Below are 20119 nucleotides of genomic sequence, written 5' to 3'. Positions count from 1 at the left end.
CAAGGACCACGCAGGTGCAAGGACACAGCAAGCGCATGGTACACTGTGCCCTCTGTAACCCAAACATGATGTCGCCATTTGGCAAGAAGCCTCTTTGGTCTAAGTAGTCTAAGTAGCACACACACGAGGTTTCTGCATTCATCTGCAAAGCTCCTTGTTGTGTGTGTGCACGTGGTCCCTTACACACATACACACACACACACACACACTCATGCGACTGACCAGCCAGTGTGCTAGAGAGCCTGGAGGTGGGGGAGAGGTTCCTGAGGCTGAAGAGAGCGGAGAGAGCGAGCTCAATGCGGCTACTATGAGGCTGTGGTCCAGAGGCAGCGTGTGGTGCTCAGATCATGGCTGTGGGGACAGAGGCTGCCTCTGTGTGGGGAAGATGATTGCTAACGAGCCGGTGCGGCTGCCTGCTGGATGGACTTTGCTTTGAAGACCTTTTTGTCTAGGGGCTCCTTGTTAGCAATGGCTACATGGCCACTAGCTCCTACAATCAAGACTCTCTCATACACCAACAACTCCTCATGGCTTCTCCGTCTACCACCCAGTAACCAAGAAGGTCCAGCCCCCGGCAGAGGGGCTCAGACCCAACAGTTAGCATAGTGGGGCAGGATCAGGACCTGTGCTCCCACACTTGGACCAGTCGGCAGGATGGAGCAGTGAGTGCTTCCAACAATGACAGTGAGCACAGGGTAAAGGAGGAACCTGGACCGAGTTCCCAACAATTAATACATCGAGCAGGGTTCAAGGAGGAACCTGCTGCCAACACACTTCAATGCATTATTTAAAAAAAGGGGGGGGGCACTCATGGCGAACACGAGAGAACGTGCTGGGCTTTCTGGGCAGGAGGCACAAGAAGGGACAGAAAAGGAGCAGCAGAGATGCCAGAGGAAAGTCAACAAAATACCACAAAACCAAAACCCATCACAGCCTGTTCGTGCCCAGCTCCACCCGAAACCACTCCACACCTTCACTCAGTCCAACTGGTCAACATTTCCATCTTGGTGGCGAAGTAACCTGGGGAGGAACTCTCACGCCCTCTGAGAGTGGAAGTAACTACGGTGATGGAGTCAGCCCTCAAGCAAGACGTGAAAGCCAATCGCCTGAGGAGCTCGGTCGGCCAGGAGCACACACACGAGGTTTCTGCATTCATCTGCAAAGCTCCTTGTTGTGTGTGTGCACGTGGTCCCTTACACACACACACACACACACACTCATGCACACTCTACAATATAGACCAGTAGAAAGCTCTCTGGACCCTGTTAGGAGCCACGGCTTCCTGCCGAGCTCTGCTCCACACATACCTGCTTCGGGGTCCTGGTTGAAACGGCAGTACTTGGAGTTCTCCAGGGAAGGCAGGCACTGCTCGATGGGCACCCACACGTAGGTCTCAGGACACAGCAAGTCGGAAGGTCTGTAATGACCCTGAGGAGACATGAGGGAAAAGGCGTGACTCCCACAGGGACGCCATCGTTGCGAGGCTCAGGGGAGGGCTTAACCACAATGGAAGGAAGGCGGCCAGAGCAGCTTTCCTGTCAAGGCTCAGCGACTCCATCAGTGCCCGCGCCCCATCCCACCGTGCACAGGGCATCCCAGGGCCTCTGAGTGACACAGGACCCCTGGGAGGCCTGTGCAATCTGGAAGATTTGGGTTTCTATTTCTTTTGGGAGAAATAATTGACACATGATTTTTGCTGAGCTGATTGCTAAAAATACCCAGTTTCAAAATCAAGTTATCTTTTAAATGCTAGTTAATAACACAGGGAAATTTCTTTTCATGTATGAGAGTATTCTAATTTATATATGAAATGTACTTATTTTCCAAAATAAAACTTCATCATCCTTAGTCACAAAATTCTCACTTTGTAGACTCAGCTGTCAATTTCATTTCATTCTAATAAATTAAAAAGTACTGTCTTGTCAATATACTTCCACTTCCATGAGCAATCTAAACTGATAAATGTAAATAAAGAGAAGTCTAAAAAACATTATAGAAATTTCGGAGGAACATCTGGGATGTTTCTTTTATCTGATTACATCTTCCCAGATTCCTACAGAAGTACTTCTTACAACTGAACGTACAACTGATCAAAAATGAAAGAAAAGCTTGCTATTTATATTATAATGGAAAATTCCCTGTAACAATCCTGAAGAAAGCACTGGAATGACTAACTACCCCTTTTCAAACAAAGTCAAGTGTTAAAAGGTCTACTCTTTGATTATAGTAAATCCAGAAATGCATGACTTTAATTTCAAAAAGGCTTTAACATATTTTACAAACTTTTTTTTTCCTTCGGCCTTCATAAGATATATGTAAACTCCTATGTATTCAGGTCTATATATGTTTACAAATCTGACATGTAAGAATTCTCTATGAATATTACATTTTTCTTTGCATAAGTTTAAACATGCAAAAAAGAAGTTATTTCTTTAATTGAAGTTAAAGAACTTGAGACTGTTATTTTTCTCAGAAAAAAAAAAAAATCAGAGAAAAGTAAAGAAATGCTTTCACATGATATCCACCCAAGTGAGCGTTCCTGGCTTCTGATTGGAAACATCTGGGGATGGGCTTGGCCGATTGCAATAAAACTGAGGTTACCAATTCGCACCCTGCCATTTTGAGGGAACTTTGTTTTTACAGTTTTCAAATTAAAACCAAACGGACTTTCCTTTGAACTCTGGTCCTGAAGCAAAGATCTTTATGAGATTTCACTCTCAAGAATACTTCATAAACATTTTGAAAAATTCGAAGGATTTTGTAAGTATTTGAGAAAAGGATAAACCAGCAGTTTGTTTTGAAAGTTCAATAAAAATGTAAGAATACAAAAAAAGGCAATATTGTTTAAATACGGAGAGAGAAAGAGAGAGAGAGAGAGAGAGAGAGAGAGAGAGAGAGAGAGAAGCAGTGAGCAGAAAGAAAGATTAAAGCCCTCCATCAGGTAAAGCTGACAGGTATCCCATTTTCTACAACAAACCAATTGGCTTTACCTAAACCACTCGCCTACGGAGAAGCTCTAACACGACATAAACAAAACCAGTTGAAAACAATCCATTAGAGTGGGCAGCACCTCAGAGAAAGCGGGACGGGGTTATTAAACCCAGTCTCTCCCCCGAAAGACAACACCAGCGGAGCCGCCGAGGAGCCCTGCGCAGACCCTTGCTCCCTGGCTCCGTTACATAAACAGAGGCTGACTTGTGGGTCCCCAGGAGAGTGCTTGGGAAGTAACTCAAGCCGCTCTGTTTTCAGAAACGGTGTTCAGACTGCGCCCGCTCAGCGGTGAGGGGAGCCGAGATGGGAAGACAAAGGGCCCAAACATCTGAATCCATTTGTGCTCCCCATTTCTGAAAGCCAGCAGATGCGCTCCATGTGCTGCAGGCGAAGCTTTGAAAACCTAAAATTACATATTTCTTCCTCCGACAAACAGAAGTGATGGAGTTCTGTGTTTCTTTAATTAAAATCCAGGGCTGGCAAAGGCTCCAGGACTTGCTTTAAAGCTTCCTTAAGACAGGGCTATTTATTTTACTAGTAGCAAGTAAAACAGAATAAAGATTCTAATTCAGCTTTAATCACAATCTTTGCTTTTATTTTGGAAACCCTGGGTTAATCTTTTTTCTTCTAGAAAATACAAAGAAAGCTTGTGAAGAAAAGATTCAAGGAGTCAACTTACAGCCCAAATTTAATTTCAAACTGAAGGGTCATAAGTTGAAAAGGATAGAGAAGATAAAAAGAAAGAAATAGGATGAAAGATGAAGACAAAGAAAATAATAAAGGGAGAATGGAAAGTAAAATTCGAAGTCTCTCTAATTTCTGTTGCAGGTGAAGGTGTTTGTTGAGTGAGTGTCTGTGTGCAGCTGTGTGTGTACGAAATCTGCCCTTCGACACAGGGGAGAAAAGCATCAGCTCCGTGTTTGCTCTGCTAAGCTGTTGCTTGGAACAGTCTGAGTCACCGGTTCTGACTCCCCTCAGGTGACGCCTTCCAACCACAGACAGACCTGGGAGCTGACTCCAAGTTCTCCCTGGTGAGCCCAGCTCCCTGCCACCTCCGGAGAGCACTGACGGGTAAACTCTCTACGAAACGCCTTCTGGTTCCGCAATATCTACAGCACAGTAGAACGACCCCTTTTTAAAGTAAAAACATCGCAGAGGCCAGCGATCTTAGTTACAGCTGATGAGAAATCACACAGACAAAAAGGCACGACCAATTCCTTCCGCTCTGAAGCGAGCTTAGGTTTTACTGGTCCCAGAACCTCGTGTGTCAAGTGACCGGACTGCCCGTGTTTACAGTCCACACCACCGCTGCGTGGACCAGCGCTCCTGCTCCCTGGCTGAGGCCGGACACTGTCAGGCCCACGTGCGCCAGCCGCCTTCCTTACCCCGCACCCCCAGGGCACTGGCTCTAAGCACTAGGCACGGGCTGTGGGCCAGGGTGACCGCTCGTGGGTCTGAATGCCCACTGCACCTTGGGCTCGGCACCCCCTCACCACCACCTACTCCTTCCGTCCCAGGCAGGACCCCCGGGCTCTCATTCCTGCAGGCCAGCAGGTGATCAGTAAACACCCACCACCTGCCGGGCTCCGTGCTGTGGGGAACAACGCTGCCCATCTCAGTTCTCAGGGACCCCTCCCAGGAGGGAGCAGCTTTATAATCACAGAAACATCACGGCACAGGCCGGCAAACAGGCGAGGAAAAGCACATCACACAGCGAGTGCCACAGGGAAGCCTATCCTAGAACGCAGTGCACCGGGTCCTGCTATCCACTGCGCGCCCCCCCCCCACCGCCCCCGGCCCCCACTTACCCCAACCTGGAGTTTCCCCGAGACCTGGAAGTGCAGCATTTCTTTGCCTTCCTTGTGCCTGAGCAGAATACTTTATATGAACTGAGCTCTCAATAAATACTTAGTGAATATTTGCTGACTTAAACTAAACTGTGTCATACTGTATTCCTTAAAAATAGAAAATCAGACCATTAAGGTAGAAGAGCCTTAGACCTCCCGAGGCAGTCTCCAGTCTCATTTTAATATTTAAAAGAGGGGCGGGAGAGAAAGTCAAGTGACTTAAGGCCAATCACTGGCAAAGCCAAGATTGGAGACTCGCCTACGAGCGCCCTCGGGGCTGGCTTTAGCTTTCAGGTTGAGAGGACCCGAGGCCAACAGATGCTGCCCACGGCCATGAAGCACAGCTTCACACACAGCGAGCTGCCTCGCCGCCTCGCCTCTCCCTGAAGCTGGTATTTCCCGTGAACATTTCCAGTGCCTGTGAAAGCCTTACTCCTGAGGCTGTGCAGTTACACCCCTGAGGGAAAGAAGAAGTGAGCTGAACCTCCTGTGTCGCAGGGGTGTGATCTCTGGTAATCATTCCTTTTTTTCTGCCTGATGGGAAATTCATCACAGTGACTTAAATGCTTCAAGCTTAAGGATAACCTTCCCCCTCACCCGTGCAGCAGGAGTCCAGTACAATCACATCCTATGGCCTTACATGTCACCAGTATTCTATGTCTCAGCAAGGAAGGGCTTGGAGAAGGCTACTGTGACAGCTGGGGGAGGACCCACACGTCAGCAAGCTCAAGGGATAACTGTTTCCTCCCGGTCTCAACGCTCAGTTACGTGATTATGAAGAACACTAGAGGCCCAGTGCACGAAATCCGTGCATGGAGGGGGGGGTGTCCCTCAACCCGGCCTGCACCCTTCTCCAATCTGGGGACCCTCAGGGGATGTCTGACTGTCGGTTTAGGCCCGACCCCACAGGGCAGTCGGACATCCCTCTCACAATCTGGGACCACTGGCTCCTAACTGCTCGCCTGCCTGCCTGCCTGATTGCCCCTAAATGCTTCTGCCTGCCAGCCTGATTGACGCCTAATTGCTCCCCTGCCGGCCTGATCGCCCCCAACTGCCTCCCCCTGCCACAACCCGCCTCCTTCGCCGAGACCTGCCTCCTCCATGCCGCGCAGAGCCTCGGGACCCCCAGGCCTCACCGTGAGAGCGGCCACTAGGCCCTGCCTCTGCTGTGCGCATGGTCATCTTTTGGTGGCCATCATTTTTAAAAAAAATATATTTTATTGATTTTTTACAGAGAGGAAGGGAGAGGAATAGAGAGCTAGAAACATCGATCAGCCGCCTCCTGCACACCCACCACAGGGGATGTGCCCGCAACCAAGGTACATGCCCTTGACCGGAATCGAACCCGGGACCCCTCAGTCCACAGGCTGATGCTGGATCCACTGAGCCAAACCGGTTTTGGCGTGGTGGCCATCTTGTGATGATGCTGTGAAGGGTGTGACGCCACCTAGGCTTTTATTATATCGGATAGCCACTTTTACCTTAGACAGGTATTCAGAGTGGGCAAATCCAGTCCATTCACAGAGTTCTAGATAACTTAATTGTGAAGAATTTATGATGCTATAAACACCAAACAATCTTGGATGACAACTTGAGAAAGCTTACTTATTCATTCCAACTAAGACATCCAGCCTACAATATCAAATTGGCCCAAATTCAACCATGCCACCAGAACAGAATTTACAGAACCTCAAGATGATAGTAATTATTAACATCTTTGTAATGTTATAGTTTTATCCATTTCAGCCCATTATAAAACCACATACGCAACAAACAAAAGACTTTTATGATGTAAGAATATTGTATGGATGGTTTGAACGAACTTGATTTTTTCTTATTTTTATTTTTTAATCCTCACCCGAGAATATTTTTCCATTGATTTTTAGAGAGAGTGGAAGAAAGAGGAAAAAACAGAGAGAAACATCGATGTGAGAGAGACACATCAATTGGTTGCCTCCTGCATGCGCCCTGGCCAGGGCCTGGGCCTGGGAGGAGCCTGCAACCAAAGTACGTGCCCTTGACTGGAACTGAACCCAGGACCCTTCGGTCCACAGGCTGACGCTCTATCAACTGAGCCAAACCGGCTAGAGCTGAAAGGACTTAACTTTAAAATGCATGTGTAAAGGGAAAATTACCAACGGCCAAACCATTCAACCATTCTTCCACAGTGTCATCTATCTTTGACTTTACACAAAAAATACATCCTCCTGCCCTAGCTGGTTTGGCTCAGTGGATAGAGCATCAGCCTGTGGACTGAAGGGTCCCGGGTTCAATTTCGGTCAAGGGCACATTCCTGAGTTGCAGGTTCGATTCCCAGTAGGGGGTGTGCAGGAGGCAGCCGATCAATGATTCTCTCATCATTGATGTTTCTATCTCTCTCTCCCTCTCTGAAATCAATAAAAATATATTTAAAACAAAAAAGAAAAGATAGCTACGCCTGCTTTTAAAATGCGCACGCCCCCCCACACACACACAAAACAAAAACAAAACAAAAACAAAAACAAAACACATCCTCCTAAAATTTAAGGAGCCAATCATCACCTTTACATCTAGAAACAGTTTGGAGAAATCAAAATAGCATGATTATCACATCAGAACTCTCTGGAAATAGTAGAAATAAAATCGAAGCTGAAGTCTACAACTTCCAGATGTGGGAGGGTAATCTGACAAGTCACGATGCCGCAGAGCCTGAAATCATGGCCATTTTACGCTTTGAGCCTGAGAGTGGGGAGCACGGAGCAGGTTTGGAAGCTGTCGATCCGCAGCCGCCTGGAAGCTCCGCAGACGCAGCCTCTGAGCAGCCAGCACGGTGCCCAGCAGACCCTGGCAACATCCTGGTATCAGCAGGAGCCCCGGGGCTGAAGGCATTCACTGTGTTTCAATGCATGGCAGTTAGTCTACCTGACGCTGTAGAGCAGGGGGTCACAGGGGGTCAGCGCTATGGCAGGAGCCCCATTTGGTCTGCTGCTCGCTTTCGTGTGGCCTGAACCCTAAAATGGTTCTTACATGTTCGATGACTGAAATAAAAGAACCCCCCTCTGTGGCATGTAGGACTCCATCCATTCACATTCCAGTCCGTGAACAGGGGCTCCCGGAGCACAGCCATGTCCCTGGCGTGCATCCTTCCCATGGTGCTGTGCCAAAGAGCAGACCAAGGGGCCTTCAACCTGATCTTCCTCTCTGGCCTTTGCAGAGTGACTGCGGGGAGAGAGGGTCCCTCTCTGGGAGGCGGTCAGAGGCGCCAGTGTGTGTTCATCCCGTGATCTCCGCGGGCTCTGCACTTCTGCGCACTCGATTGGATTTACAGTGTGCCTCGACTGAAGGGTTTCTTAAAAAACCCAAACACTTGCCAATTATGAGAATTTAAGGATATATGCAAGGGATAACATATCCATAACGTAAAAGAGTAAATTTTTTAAAAGCCACTGTCAGAACCAGGGCTGGATTTGTGACAAGGAGCCCAGACCACGCATGGCCAGACATGGAAACTACAGAGAACCCCCGAGGAAGGTTCAGCAATGATCCAGAAAACTGCAGCCAGGCAAGCAGACGACAGCAGGGTCTGACTCAAGTCGCAGACACACCAACATAGGCCGGAGTTTCACAGCCAGACCCCAGGCTCCAGGAGAATAGAGAGTGAGGTGAGGCACACGACTGGAGTCTGAAATGGAATCGTATTTTACAAGAGCGAAGAGGAATGAGCTGGCAGAGGAAAGGAAGCCACCCGGGCGGAAGGTCCTCCCCGCGGCCCAGGCTCACTGCTTCCCGACATTGCGGCTGAGCCGACACTGACCCTCCGAGATAATGGTGCTGCTCACGATGGCTTCCCTTTAGCTAATGCCACCGACGGAGACAGCAGGCTCTGCAAGGTCCGGCACAAAAATCCCGCAGCTGCCTCGCTCTCAGAATGAAGACATAGAAGAGAACTCGTCCAGATGCAGGAAGGAAAGGAGGTCGAGCCAGGAGGGCGAGTCCTGGGGGGGCGCAGGGGAACTGGCTTCACTCTAACATCAACATGGAGGCAGAACAGCAGCTGGGAAGCCACAGACGCACCTGCATACGTGCTTCTCCGACAGCTCAGTGCCCACCACGAGCGAGGAGGGGCCACACCTCAAAAGCTGTTCCCCCAATGACCTCCATCCCCAAAGCAGCAGCCAGCACGGTGGTGCCCTCTGTTCTAGGAAAGATGCACTGAACGTGGCTGCGAGGGTCAGAGTCACTCAGTCCATTTGGTTATTAGGAAGCTGCGGTTCCTTTTTATTCCCACAAAGCAAGGGCAACAGAACGACCTACAGACACTAAAGGCAGACCCTACCTCGCCTATGGGAACCGGGAAAGGGAGCATCACCCTTGGGAAGTGCTAGCCTCTGTGCTGTGCTGCTCGCCCCAGGCTCAGACGTGCGACAGGTCTCCTGGCACCAACACTTCATCACCTTTCAGTGGCGTGAAGGCCACACGTGAGCCTCCTCCAGCACATTCCACACGTGAGCCTCCTCCAGCACATTCCACACGTGAGCCTCCTCCATGCACATTTCACACGTGAACCTCCTCCATGCACATTTCACACGTGAGCCTCCTCCATGCACATTTCACACGTGAGCCTCCTCCATGCACATTTCACACGTGAGCCTCCTCCAGCACATTTCACACGTGAGCCTCCTCCAGCACATTTCACACGTGAGCCTCCTCCAGCACATGTCAGGCAGTCGGGGGTCCTCCATGAGTTATGGCCGCCCAGGGCACGGATGAGGCCTAGGAACCTCTCTGGTGTGTCACACAGAATACTTTATGTCAACCTGGTCACGTGAACCCAAAGTCACTCTTTCTGACAGCTCCTCTCTGACGGCAGCAGTCACGTTACCCACAGTAACCGAGCAACTCCGACCGACGGCAGGGGGCGACCCTTTACCCGAGGCCTCTCAGACCTCGGCACGACGGACATTTTGAGCCAGAGAGTTCTTGGTGGTCAAGGGGTTTTCTGGGTCCGGGACAGGGACAGAGGAGACCTGGCAAGCAGGGACCACATCTGCTCTCACAGCACAGGCCCTCCCCTCCATGGACACTCGGGGATCCCACTCGACAAACAGCTGAGCGCAAGGAGCTACAACGTGCACGCGGAAAGGACAGGAGGCCCCAGCTGCACCTGCAGGTGAGCGAGTGCCTACCAGATGAGCGATGGCGTCAGAGAGGCATGTCAAGGGCAAGCAAAACAGCGCCCCCAGGCTGCGGACGCTGTGGAGAGAGCAGCGAGCTTCCTTCTTGCGGGCAGAGCTCCTCAGTGCTTTTCAGAAGCCCCAGAGGTGACGCGGCCATAGACTCACTGATGGCCCAGGACTGTCTTTCAAGGTTAGGAAGCAAGTTCCCTCCACACCAAGCTCTGCCTCATTGTGGGAGGAGATGAGCAGGACGGGAAAATAAGAAACACTGGTTAAATACGCTTTCAATCCCGTTAACATCTACCTTTCATTAATGGGCAAGGATTTTAGGATCTCCGAAGTTGGCAGTTACAGACACCTCATCATAAATCTGATAAACAGAGCCAGTACATGCATTTCAGTTCCTCACTCTCCTCGCGCTGCTAAAAAGACGTGAGCCCCTGCAGACTCTGGGCCCAGGAACCACACTGAGCTTCTACTCGCTCACATCAGTGACGCAAGCTCAGCACACGAGACCCTGAGGAAACTGCCTTTGACTCTGACGCAGCAAAACCTAAAACTTAACAATTTAAACACAAGAGTTTGTGATGAGCATGTGATGTTTCTACCCCCCACTGCCAGCAGGAGGCATCGGAAGCCCTTACTGCAATGCCTCTGTGGTCACTGGGCATTAGCTCCAGGAAGGTCCATGCAGCGACTGTGAGGTCATCTGTTCCCTCCGACCAGCAGCAGCGCTGGCACTGCCCGTGTGCCCGTGCTGTTAGACCAGTGGTCGGCAAACTGCGGCTCATGAGCCACATGCGGCTCGAGAGCAGCGGTTTGCCGCTCTGTTGGCTAATGAGTTTGCCGACCACTGGGAGGGGCTTAATCACAAGGAACAACAACAGCCTGTAATTATTGGAATCGAGAGTCTAGGTCAGTGGTTGGCAAACTCATTAGCCAACAGAGCAGCAAACCGCAGCTCGCGAGCCGCAGTTTGCCGACCACTGTGTTAGACCACAGTCAAGCTGAGGCACCGAGTTTAAGGATGATTCATCACAGCTAATTAGCCTTTTGTTTTTTTTCTGACATTTCCGAGCCCTTTCTGCTGTTTCAACTATCTGATGTCTGGCCACGCCATGACACCCATGCCGACTGCCTGCAATCACTGCTAACTCTGGCCACAGACAGATCTGGATAATGAGCTCAGCCAAAACACCGCCTTCAGATCCCAAAGGCCTGGCAGCATTAAAACGAACTAGCCCATAGAGAATATTAAAACACTGGAAAATGCCAGCAAAATCACTATTTCCAAAAACCTAACGTTTGGATCTCTTAGCATGTTAGTAGCACTACAGGAAATCCCAAGTGGAAATGAACAATTTATAAACTTACTTTGCTTCCAACGCTTATTTCTTGGAACACCACGCATATACTCAGGAGATAAACTGATTAATATTACACTTACAGTGTTAATAGCAGACAGGGCCACAAAACCCCAACAACACAGCCACAGCTACAAACAAAACCAGCTGCTAGACCAAGTCCAACCTGTCCTCTTCCTAAAAATGTCAGCGTTCCCCTTGTTTAAACTTGATGCTGGTGAATTCCTTCAAACCAGTAACGGTTCTAAGGGGATTACTCAGCTTTAATTCTTGTGGCAAAATTATTATACTTTTCCCCAATTTCCTGACTTCTCAACTGATTTTCCCCAGGCTTCATTCAGAAAAAGCATGTAAATTTACCCAGAATAGCTAGGATTTCTACATGGTCAGCAAATTACTGCAGATCAACTACATTAAACAACTATTAAGTGCCTATGGGGAAGGCACTATGCAAGGCGATGAACAGGCTAGACACTATGAAAGGTTGAAGATGCTTAACAATAATTTGTTGATGTTCATTAGAAATGTACAAGCGACACTATTGTGATGACAAACTACGAAAGCATGAATTTTCATAAACTGGATCTATAGCAGACACGTGTGAAATCAACTTTACCTTATACTTCATCTTGGGACATGAGTGAATGTAGAAACCCATATAGTAATAGCTGAGCTGAGATGCTTTTTCATGAAGTTGCCTAGTGAAAGCAATTTCTCTGTCAAAAGAAGAATAAAGAAGATACAGTTATACCTAGTTCCAACAGTGAAAGTACTATGTAAATTGATGACAAATATTTGATAAAATTTGATACTAAGCTATCAAAAAAAAATCCAAGTGTTGAAAGAAGAACTATTTTAAAAACACTGTGAGATGATTTTTAATACAAAGACACCAAAAAAAAAAACCCTCTAAATTCTTTTGAGCAAATGCATCTAAATTCAGGTTTTACACTTTTTTGGGTATAGATAGTGGTTAATCTAAAATTCAAACACCGTAGAGTTAGAGAGAGCTATTTAGTATGGTTTCTTGTTGTTATTCATTAAGCAGATCAGGTGACCTCACGCTGGCACTGGGTTGGTATCACACTCCAACCTCCTTACCATGACCTGCAAGCCCGGCTCCGCTGCCCTCCTCACCGCTGCCAGCTGCCCCCTTGCACATCACTGTCCACAGTTAGCTGACACCCTAGTGTAACACCTTCCTCTCTCCTCCACCTCCTCAGGGTATGTGGACTTGCTGCCCCAGATTTTACATAGCCGCCTCCTTTCCTTCCTTCTGATCCTCAACTGCACCTGCTCAGAGGCCTCAGCCACCATGGTTTATTTGTCACAGCACAGCAGAGGGCCTAGAATTATGTTCCTGGCTTTGGAACCCATAAATAGAACTCAAGTAAGCATCTACTAAACAAATTAATTACATTTCTAAAATACATCTTTAAAAATAAAGCCATGCTCAAGATCGCCAATTCAAACATTTTTTAAATCTGCAGACTAGATTACATTAAAATCTATATTGATTATACATTGAAATACAAAAACCTATATTTATTAAATGATTGGAGGGAAAAGCTACCTGAACAGGTTTCACTGAACTACATTCAAGTCGGTAATAATAGAATTGGAACTTGTGATCTACTGGTGCCAATTTTGCTCTGAAATACCGATCTCCTAGTTCTCTCTCCTCCACAAGCTCAGCAGCTCCACCTCTAGGGCTCTAAGGGAAGGGCGGGCAGGGCTGCACAGGGGGCACCTCCCCACGCTCTCCTATGCAGGCTCCCTGCTCCCTCCTCAAAGCTCTCTAGAATTTTCCAAAGATACACCAAACAATAAACACATCTCTCTCATTGTGCAGGGAATTATTTACTTACTATCTCAAATGCAGGATTTCTATGTCTCTTAGTTATTGAGACATGGATGGGACTTATTGTATAGGAATAAATATCATTCTTAATATTCATCTGTGATGTCTAGACAAATCCACAGCTATGCACTGTAAAGTGATAGATACAAAAATAAAACAAAAAAAAATCCCAATAATTTCAAAGTGTTAACTGATTTCGGTACAAAGAAAGAGTATCTGTTCTGAAATAAACAGAATATGTGTCTCAAGTTAGAAAATGCGATTGCTTCAAATGATCAGTTCCAATTTTAGTGAGATCACCAAGAGTCATAAATATTTTTTAGTTTATATAAAAATGCAATTAAATACCTAAGAAAAGTAAAAGATGATTAGAGATCAGTTGTAAACATGTATAATTGTGAATTTACTATCACTAAGATAAGATGGAGAACTTCTTTATATCATGAACCATTGAAACACACAAAAACCAACTATGGACCAAATTAAAAAATAATCAAATGGTGATTAAAGAAAATGTTAACTTACTTTCATAAATACAAAAAAAAAACACACCCATACACAATAATAAAAATAATCGCAAAGTACATTTTACCATGATGTAAAAATGTGACCATCAGACAGAGGAACTGGGAAAGTAGAGGGAAAAATGACACAATGATACCGAGGGACAGAAAGAGGCTTGAGCTCCCAAACAGAAAAGCTATTCTCAACCCCCTCCCCACCCCCGTTACATACCGGTACAAGCAAGAATAAAAACGAAACAAGTATTTTCATGGAATAAGGCCCCGATCTCTTCACCTTAGGATAATGCACCGAAGGTATGTGTGCTGTGCTGCACGTGTTTGCAGCTGACATACAAGGGAAGTCATTGTCCGATGAGGGGCCTATGTCAAGCTGAGTCTAGGAATCTTGGGCCTAATCTATCTATTTTACATAACTGCATATTTCAATTCATTTGTGCCAGATTCACTTAACCTTTATAAAAACAATATATACAACACTGATGACAAGAAAAATAAATAAATAATACCACATTTAAGGAACATTAAGAGATTCTGACAGGGGAGCTTAAATAAATGCATACACTAAACAACAAAAGCATCCCACAAATACAATGACTTCTCATGCACTAGAGCAGCTGGATGGAGACCTTCAAAAGCTTGGGAATTACCATCAGACACTGGCCTCAGCCTGAAAGTGGTGTTTCTAAATACCAACATACTAGTATGAGAGACAACTGTAGCAACAAATTACATGTACTATCACAATAGGATTTCTACTGTTCTGTGATGACACATAATCAAATGAGGAAGTTCTATACGACCCTAACAACTGTCAATCTTACCGTAGTGCCGAGTAGACACCCAAGGACAGAAACGAATAATCAGGATCATAGTACAAATACACAGACGACACACAGGAGGGAAGGATGTCAATCACCCCCACCGCGATGATCTTCCCGTCCAGCCAGTACTGCTGGTGAAAGGAGCCATAGCCACAGTCGGGTCCATTCGGGGGATTCTCTGGCTGTGAAAACAGACACACACACATGAGCAGTTTGTCACCGATATGTACATGGAAGGGTGAGCATACACACATGTATGTACTTGTTCTGTGAGATAAGGCCTAAGAGAAATGACACCCCAGTAGTGACAAGCACACCTAGCACCTGATCTCGGTTTCTCCATTCTGCAATAAAAAGAACCATTTCTCTTTGGAGGAAGGCCTGATTCCAGGACTGAGGAAGGAAATGTACAAGATGAGCCTAAAGTATCTTGTAGTGCCAAAAGCAAGGAAGGGCTCAAAAATAGAAAAACAAACTCGATCAATGGAGGCATATCAAAGGGGCCGGGGGGCAAGTGAGAGAGCTCCAAAGGCCCGAGCTGAAATACTAAAATAAAGTCGTATTGCCCAGCCAGTGTGGCTCAGTGGTTGAGCACTGACCCAGGAACCAAGAGGTCACCTGTTTGAGTACCGGCCGGGGCACATGCCCAGGTGTGAAGGAGGCAGCTGATCGATGTTTCTCTCTCTATCCCTCTCCTTTCCCCTCTCTCTAAAAATCAATGAAAACCTAAATGCAGGGGAGCATAACTCCCTACTTCAGTGTGGGCTGCACAGAGCCACTTCCTTCCAAAGAGCACCGTCTGATGGAAAGGGAAAGTACCTGCACAGGTGATCAAGGTCAACCACAACCAACACGAGGATGCACTGAGGTGCTAGCGGTGTCCGTGATTTCTATAACTTCCACTGCTGTAGTTAACGTGCTGCTTGGGCAATAAACACATCTTAAACTTTTAAGAGCTTCCACCAACTATGATGAATTGTGTCAACCCTGGTTTCAGCACTCACTGCCACATCGAGCTTTGCTCTTAACAGTGACTCTTACCTCCCTCGGTTTCAAGAGGACAGGTGAACGAACCTGTTTCAGCTGCACCACCTGAACTAACACCAACAGCTGAAGTCTAACAAGCTGTTTCCGAAGCTAGAATACTCCCACTGTGCCGTCAGAAAGAAACAAATTCCTGATGTTCTGGCATTTTACAAGAACTGTCTCTCAGAGGTGCGCCCTGAGGCCCACGGGAACGCAGCTCCCTGTCGTTAGAAATAACCACACAGGAGAGCAGCCCTGCAGGGACCCGGGGATGGAAAGGGGGAGCTGTAACTGTCAGAAACCTCCAAGTCAAACGCTAATGAGGCCGTAACCAGTTTGACTCAGTGGACAGAGCGCTGGCCCACAGACCGAAATGTCCCGGGTTTGATTCCGGTCAAGGGCACACACCTGTACCTCGGTTGGAGGCTCACCCTCGTCTGGCACTTGCGGGAGGCAATCAATCAATGTGTCTCTCTCACATCGGTGCTTCTGTCTCTCCCCTTCCCTTCCACTCTTTCAAAAAAGAAAAAAAGTCAAAATATCCTCGGGTGAGGATTAACAAAACAAACAAAAAGAGCTAATTAGACAAATTTGTGTACCAGCTTGAAATAGTTTTTAAAATTGCAATTACCTTCTCAGTTTCCAATAACCATTATTTTTCTCATTTCCGCTTTTAATAACCTGCTTCCATTTCGTTTCACTGCTTTGAATGAGCAGCTTGCCCTACCACAGGCATCATTGCCCTCTCTCAAAGCACTTCCTGTGGACGCGGGCTGCCTTCCAATTCCTTAGGAAAAGGAAGCCACAGAGCGATCTACTCTGACCCCCGTCCCATCACAGATGAGGAAACCTGAAATCCAGGAGGAGTCAATCAAGCAATACAATCACGAAACCATGGAGTTATAGACGGATCCCAGACAATAATTTAACTTATTTTAAAAGTCTGTTTCTACCTTTTAAAAATAGGAATCATCACGCTCAAAGGTAGTTGTAAGAAACAAACGACAATGTACAAACAAAAGCATCCTGCAGATTGGGTCAGTTTTAGCTTTTGGTTTAAGGGTCTGAATGGCACATCCTAAAAGGTTATGTCTATGAAGTTACACCAGTGGCTCATTCATTTAACAGCAAAGTTATTTAAACTAATAACAGCAGTTAGCTTTAATCTCCTCATACATAAGTCAGTGATGTGATAGCAATTATTTAATAGTTTATCTTTCTCATGCCTGCAGTTTATACAGATTTGGATGTGTGAAAGAATAAGCCAAGTTATTTCTCAAAAGTTCCTCATTTCAAGGATTTAGCTGACAACAGGAAAAGTACAATGAAGCTCACCACCAGCTACACAAAAGGAAACCCGCCTCAAACCCGGGAGATGGCAGGGGCTGTGATTAATGAGCCGGCAGACACTCCCAGGGCGCTGTGCGGAGTCCACCAATGTTAACAGGCCACTTCAGGCTTCTAGTCCAACCGCTCCCCAAGTGAGTGTCTGTTCCCTCTGATGAAGTGCACCTGTCTCCTGACCCATCTGCCGCCACGTCCCTCAGTTATGCTTAAAACACACACTTCAGACTCAAAGGGGGAGTCACCCGCCAAGCACTGAGGTGACACTGTGCGGGGGCGAGGGGAGGGGTGTGTGTGTGTGTCAAAGACAGAACAGGGAACGTCTTCAGGGGCTTTAGGAGCAGAGCCTGTGCCCTCCCGCTCCTTCTGCGGCACCGAAAGGGCCTCCCCAAACACAGCTGTTCAAGCCGCGATCAGACACCTGGTGCCCTGAACTTTTTTAAACAACAGTTTGTGGAGGCCCCAAAGGTCCTCTTTTTAAGCACGATTAAAAGTCAGCATTGTTTCACAAGAACTTAGTCCCTGTTTTGCCTTTTGTTTCTAGTTTCATGAAATACTGTATATGCTAAACTTTGGATTCATTTTAAAAATAGAAACCCAAAGGTGTGCTAAACGACCATGGCATCAAAATCTACATTATTTAAGAAAAAGAAAAACTAAACTTGAAAATCTGAAGTAGTCTATAGTAAGAAATTTAAAAAATAAGTTTAATTTGGAAACTGCAAACACCAACACTCAGGGTTAACAAGTTTTGTAAAAGTGATTTAAAAATCAAATGCAACCAATTCCTAATTTTCTGGCAATCAGTACACTAAAGAACCAAATTAAACAAAACTGTAAAATAAAGAAGCTAATTATAGTACATTCATATGAGCAACTGTTATGTAATAATTAAAAACTATTCTTACCAAGACTTTTTAGTAACATGAACATTTCTCCAAGTTAAGTAAGAATACAACACTGTAAAATGGAAAATATGATCCCCATCATATGAAAAATTACTGGGTGTCTTTCAATGCAGGTCTGGCCACACACAGCTACGTAAGTTAACTAACATTTAAGAAAATTTAAAATTCGGTTCCTAACAAGCTCAGTAGCTATGTATGACCACTAGCGACATACATGTTTGAGACAGTGCAGATGGAGAACATTTCCACACAGCCGAGCTTTGGTTTAGACTGTTTATATCCTATATAATAAATAGGTAATATGCAAATTGACCCACACGCCCTCACAAGATGGCTGCCTATGACCAGACCAGCAAGGGGGTTAGTGAGGGACAACCAAATGACTGAACAAGCTGGCTGTGTGGGGCGACCAGGCAGGCGGGGGTGGGGGGAGGACCAGTTGGGGGCGACCAGGCTGGCAGAGGGGGACAGTAAAGGGTGACCAGGCCAGCAGGGATAGGCAGTTAGGGGCAATCAGGCCAGCAGGGAGGGGGCAGTTAGGGGCAACCAGGCAGGCAGGTGAGCAATTAGGAGCCAGTGGTCCAGGATTGTGAGAGGGATGTGCAACTGCCAGTTTAGGCCCCTTCCCAGCAGTCGGACATCCCCCAAGGGGTCCCGGACTGGAGAGGGTGCAGGCTGGGCTGAGGGGACCCCCACGCCCTGCATGAATTTCATGCACCGGGCCTCTAGTTTAATATAAAATCAATAGCAGTGGATTAAAGCGGGCCATCTTGCTATTTGTTTTCTAGCTGTCTCACCTGTTCTCTGTTCAGCTTTCCTTCTTTTCCCAGACCCTCTGAGACTGGAAATGTGTTCTCGTTGCTGTCTTCACTACTGGATTGTGAACTGTATCTCCCTTTTCTTTTTCTAAGGCTGCTCTAGGGCAGTGGTTCCCCTGCCCTCCCCTTCCGACCCCCCCACCCCGGGCCAGGACATTTGGTTCCAGCTCAGACGGAGGGAGCTCCTGGCATCGGTGTGGGTAGGAGACAGGAGTGTTGCTCAGGAGAGCACCCACAACAAAGACGGAACCGACCCGCCCACAGTGCTGAGGCTGGGAAAGCTTGCTCTAGCGTTTACAGAATCCGTCTCCAACTCATCACTGTCTTCCTTCCAATAAGTGACATCACCTCCTGTGCCACGAGTCTCAGAGCAGTGTCATCATGCACTCCTGCCTGCCGCTGCTGCCCACTCACACAAGCAGCTGTGATACTGACTCTACCTCACCTACCTCTCCAGGCTCAATGTGCTTCATAAGCAAATGGGGAATATCTATATATCTAATAATATAGACACTTTGTGAGAACTGAAACAAGGGAAGCAGAGAGCTTAGCACAGTACCCACACACTGTCGGTGCCAACTTCTTTTAAGTTATAGTAACTGCAACTGAAGACTTTAATTGATCTGAAATGAAGGGCTGGAAGGACACCTCTGAAGAGAAGCCCCAGAGCCGGCAGTCACACACAGTTCAGTTCCTTCCAGAGGCCCCTCTGTGGCTGTCACCTCCAGAATGGTGCTGAGACTGCCCCTACCGCACCGGCTGGCAGGGCTTGGCTCAGAGGAGAATTTCAAGAATCTCTCGGCCTCTGATATATAATCCCTTTACTTACCTACACTTAATTGAAGACATCTGTAGGTGGTGCCACACAAAATGTAATTCAGATTTAGAAACGTCAATAAAAACGTCTGTAAGGGAGAGGCCCGGTGTAAACCTAGCAGGGAGCGCACATCGGCAGCCACAGAGCCACACAAAACTGGGACTAGAATGGAAATATGTTGCCTGACTTGACGAGGTGATAAAAGCTCTTTTCCCATAAAGCGTAATGAGCTCTATTAGTCCTCAGCTCACAGGAACGTGAAGGGTCAGCCCCACAGAGGGAAGTAACGACGCTCCACACATGGCTCCACTCAAGCGGCAGCGGATCCCATTACTGATGGAGTTACTACCCAGACAATCTCATCAGTTCACGTGGCAGGTAACTGTTTAGGACTTGCAACAAAGGGACATGGTTCATTCAGAGCAGCGTTTGTGGACAAAGTGAAATTTAGTCTCCTTCATTTCCACCAACTGCAAGTCTCATGTATTTCAGTCTCTACCAGAATTATTTTTCTTTTATTCAAAACTAGGGTCTCTTGGCCTGGCCTGCAGGGATCGGGCCGAAACCGGCTCTCTGACATCCCCCAAGATTGCAGGAGGGCATAGGCCAGGCCAAGGGACCCCATCGGTGCATGATTGGGGC

The 20119-nt window shown here is 47.1% G+C and overlaps 1 protein-coding gene across 15 annotated transcripts in view; it reads right to left on the bottom strand.

The window, feature by feature from the left end:
* Positions 1–20119, bottom strand: part of ATE1 (arginyltransferase 1) — a 53178-nt gene that overhangs the window by 9420 nt on the left and 23639 nt on the right. For 13 of the 15 annotated variants that reach the window (XM_008159502.3, XM_028136377.2, XM_008159501.3 and 10 more), the window contains 3 exons: positions 14565–14746; positions 11975–12074; positions 1308–1428 (listed from right to left, as the gene is read on the bottom strand). In XM_008159502.3, coding sequence (XP_008157724.1) covers positions 1308–1428; positions 11975–12074; positions 14565–14746 — 403 coding nt within the window. The remainder of the gene's footprint in view (positions 1–1307; positions 1429–11974; positions 12075–14564; positions 14747–20119) is intronic. The other 2 variants (XM_028136390.2, XM_028136394.2) reach the window with 1 other exon arrangement.

This window comes from Eptesicus fuscus, chromosome 17, assembly GCF_027574615.1.
Source record: "Eptesicus fuscus isolate TK198812 chromosome 17, DD_ASM_mEF_20220401, whole genome shotgun sequence".
Lineage (NCBI taxonomy): Eukaryota > Metazoa > Chordata > Mammalia > Chiroptera > Vespertilionidae > Eptesicus > Eptesicus fuscus.
Note: the sequence above shows the minus strand (reverse complement) of the source record. Positions and strands in the feature narration are given on the sequence as shown.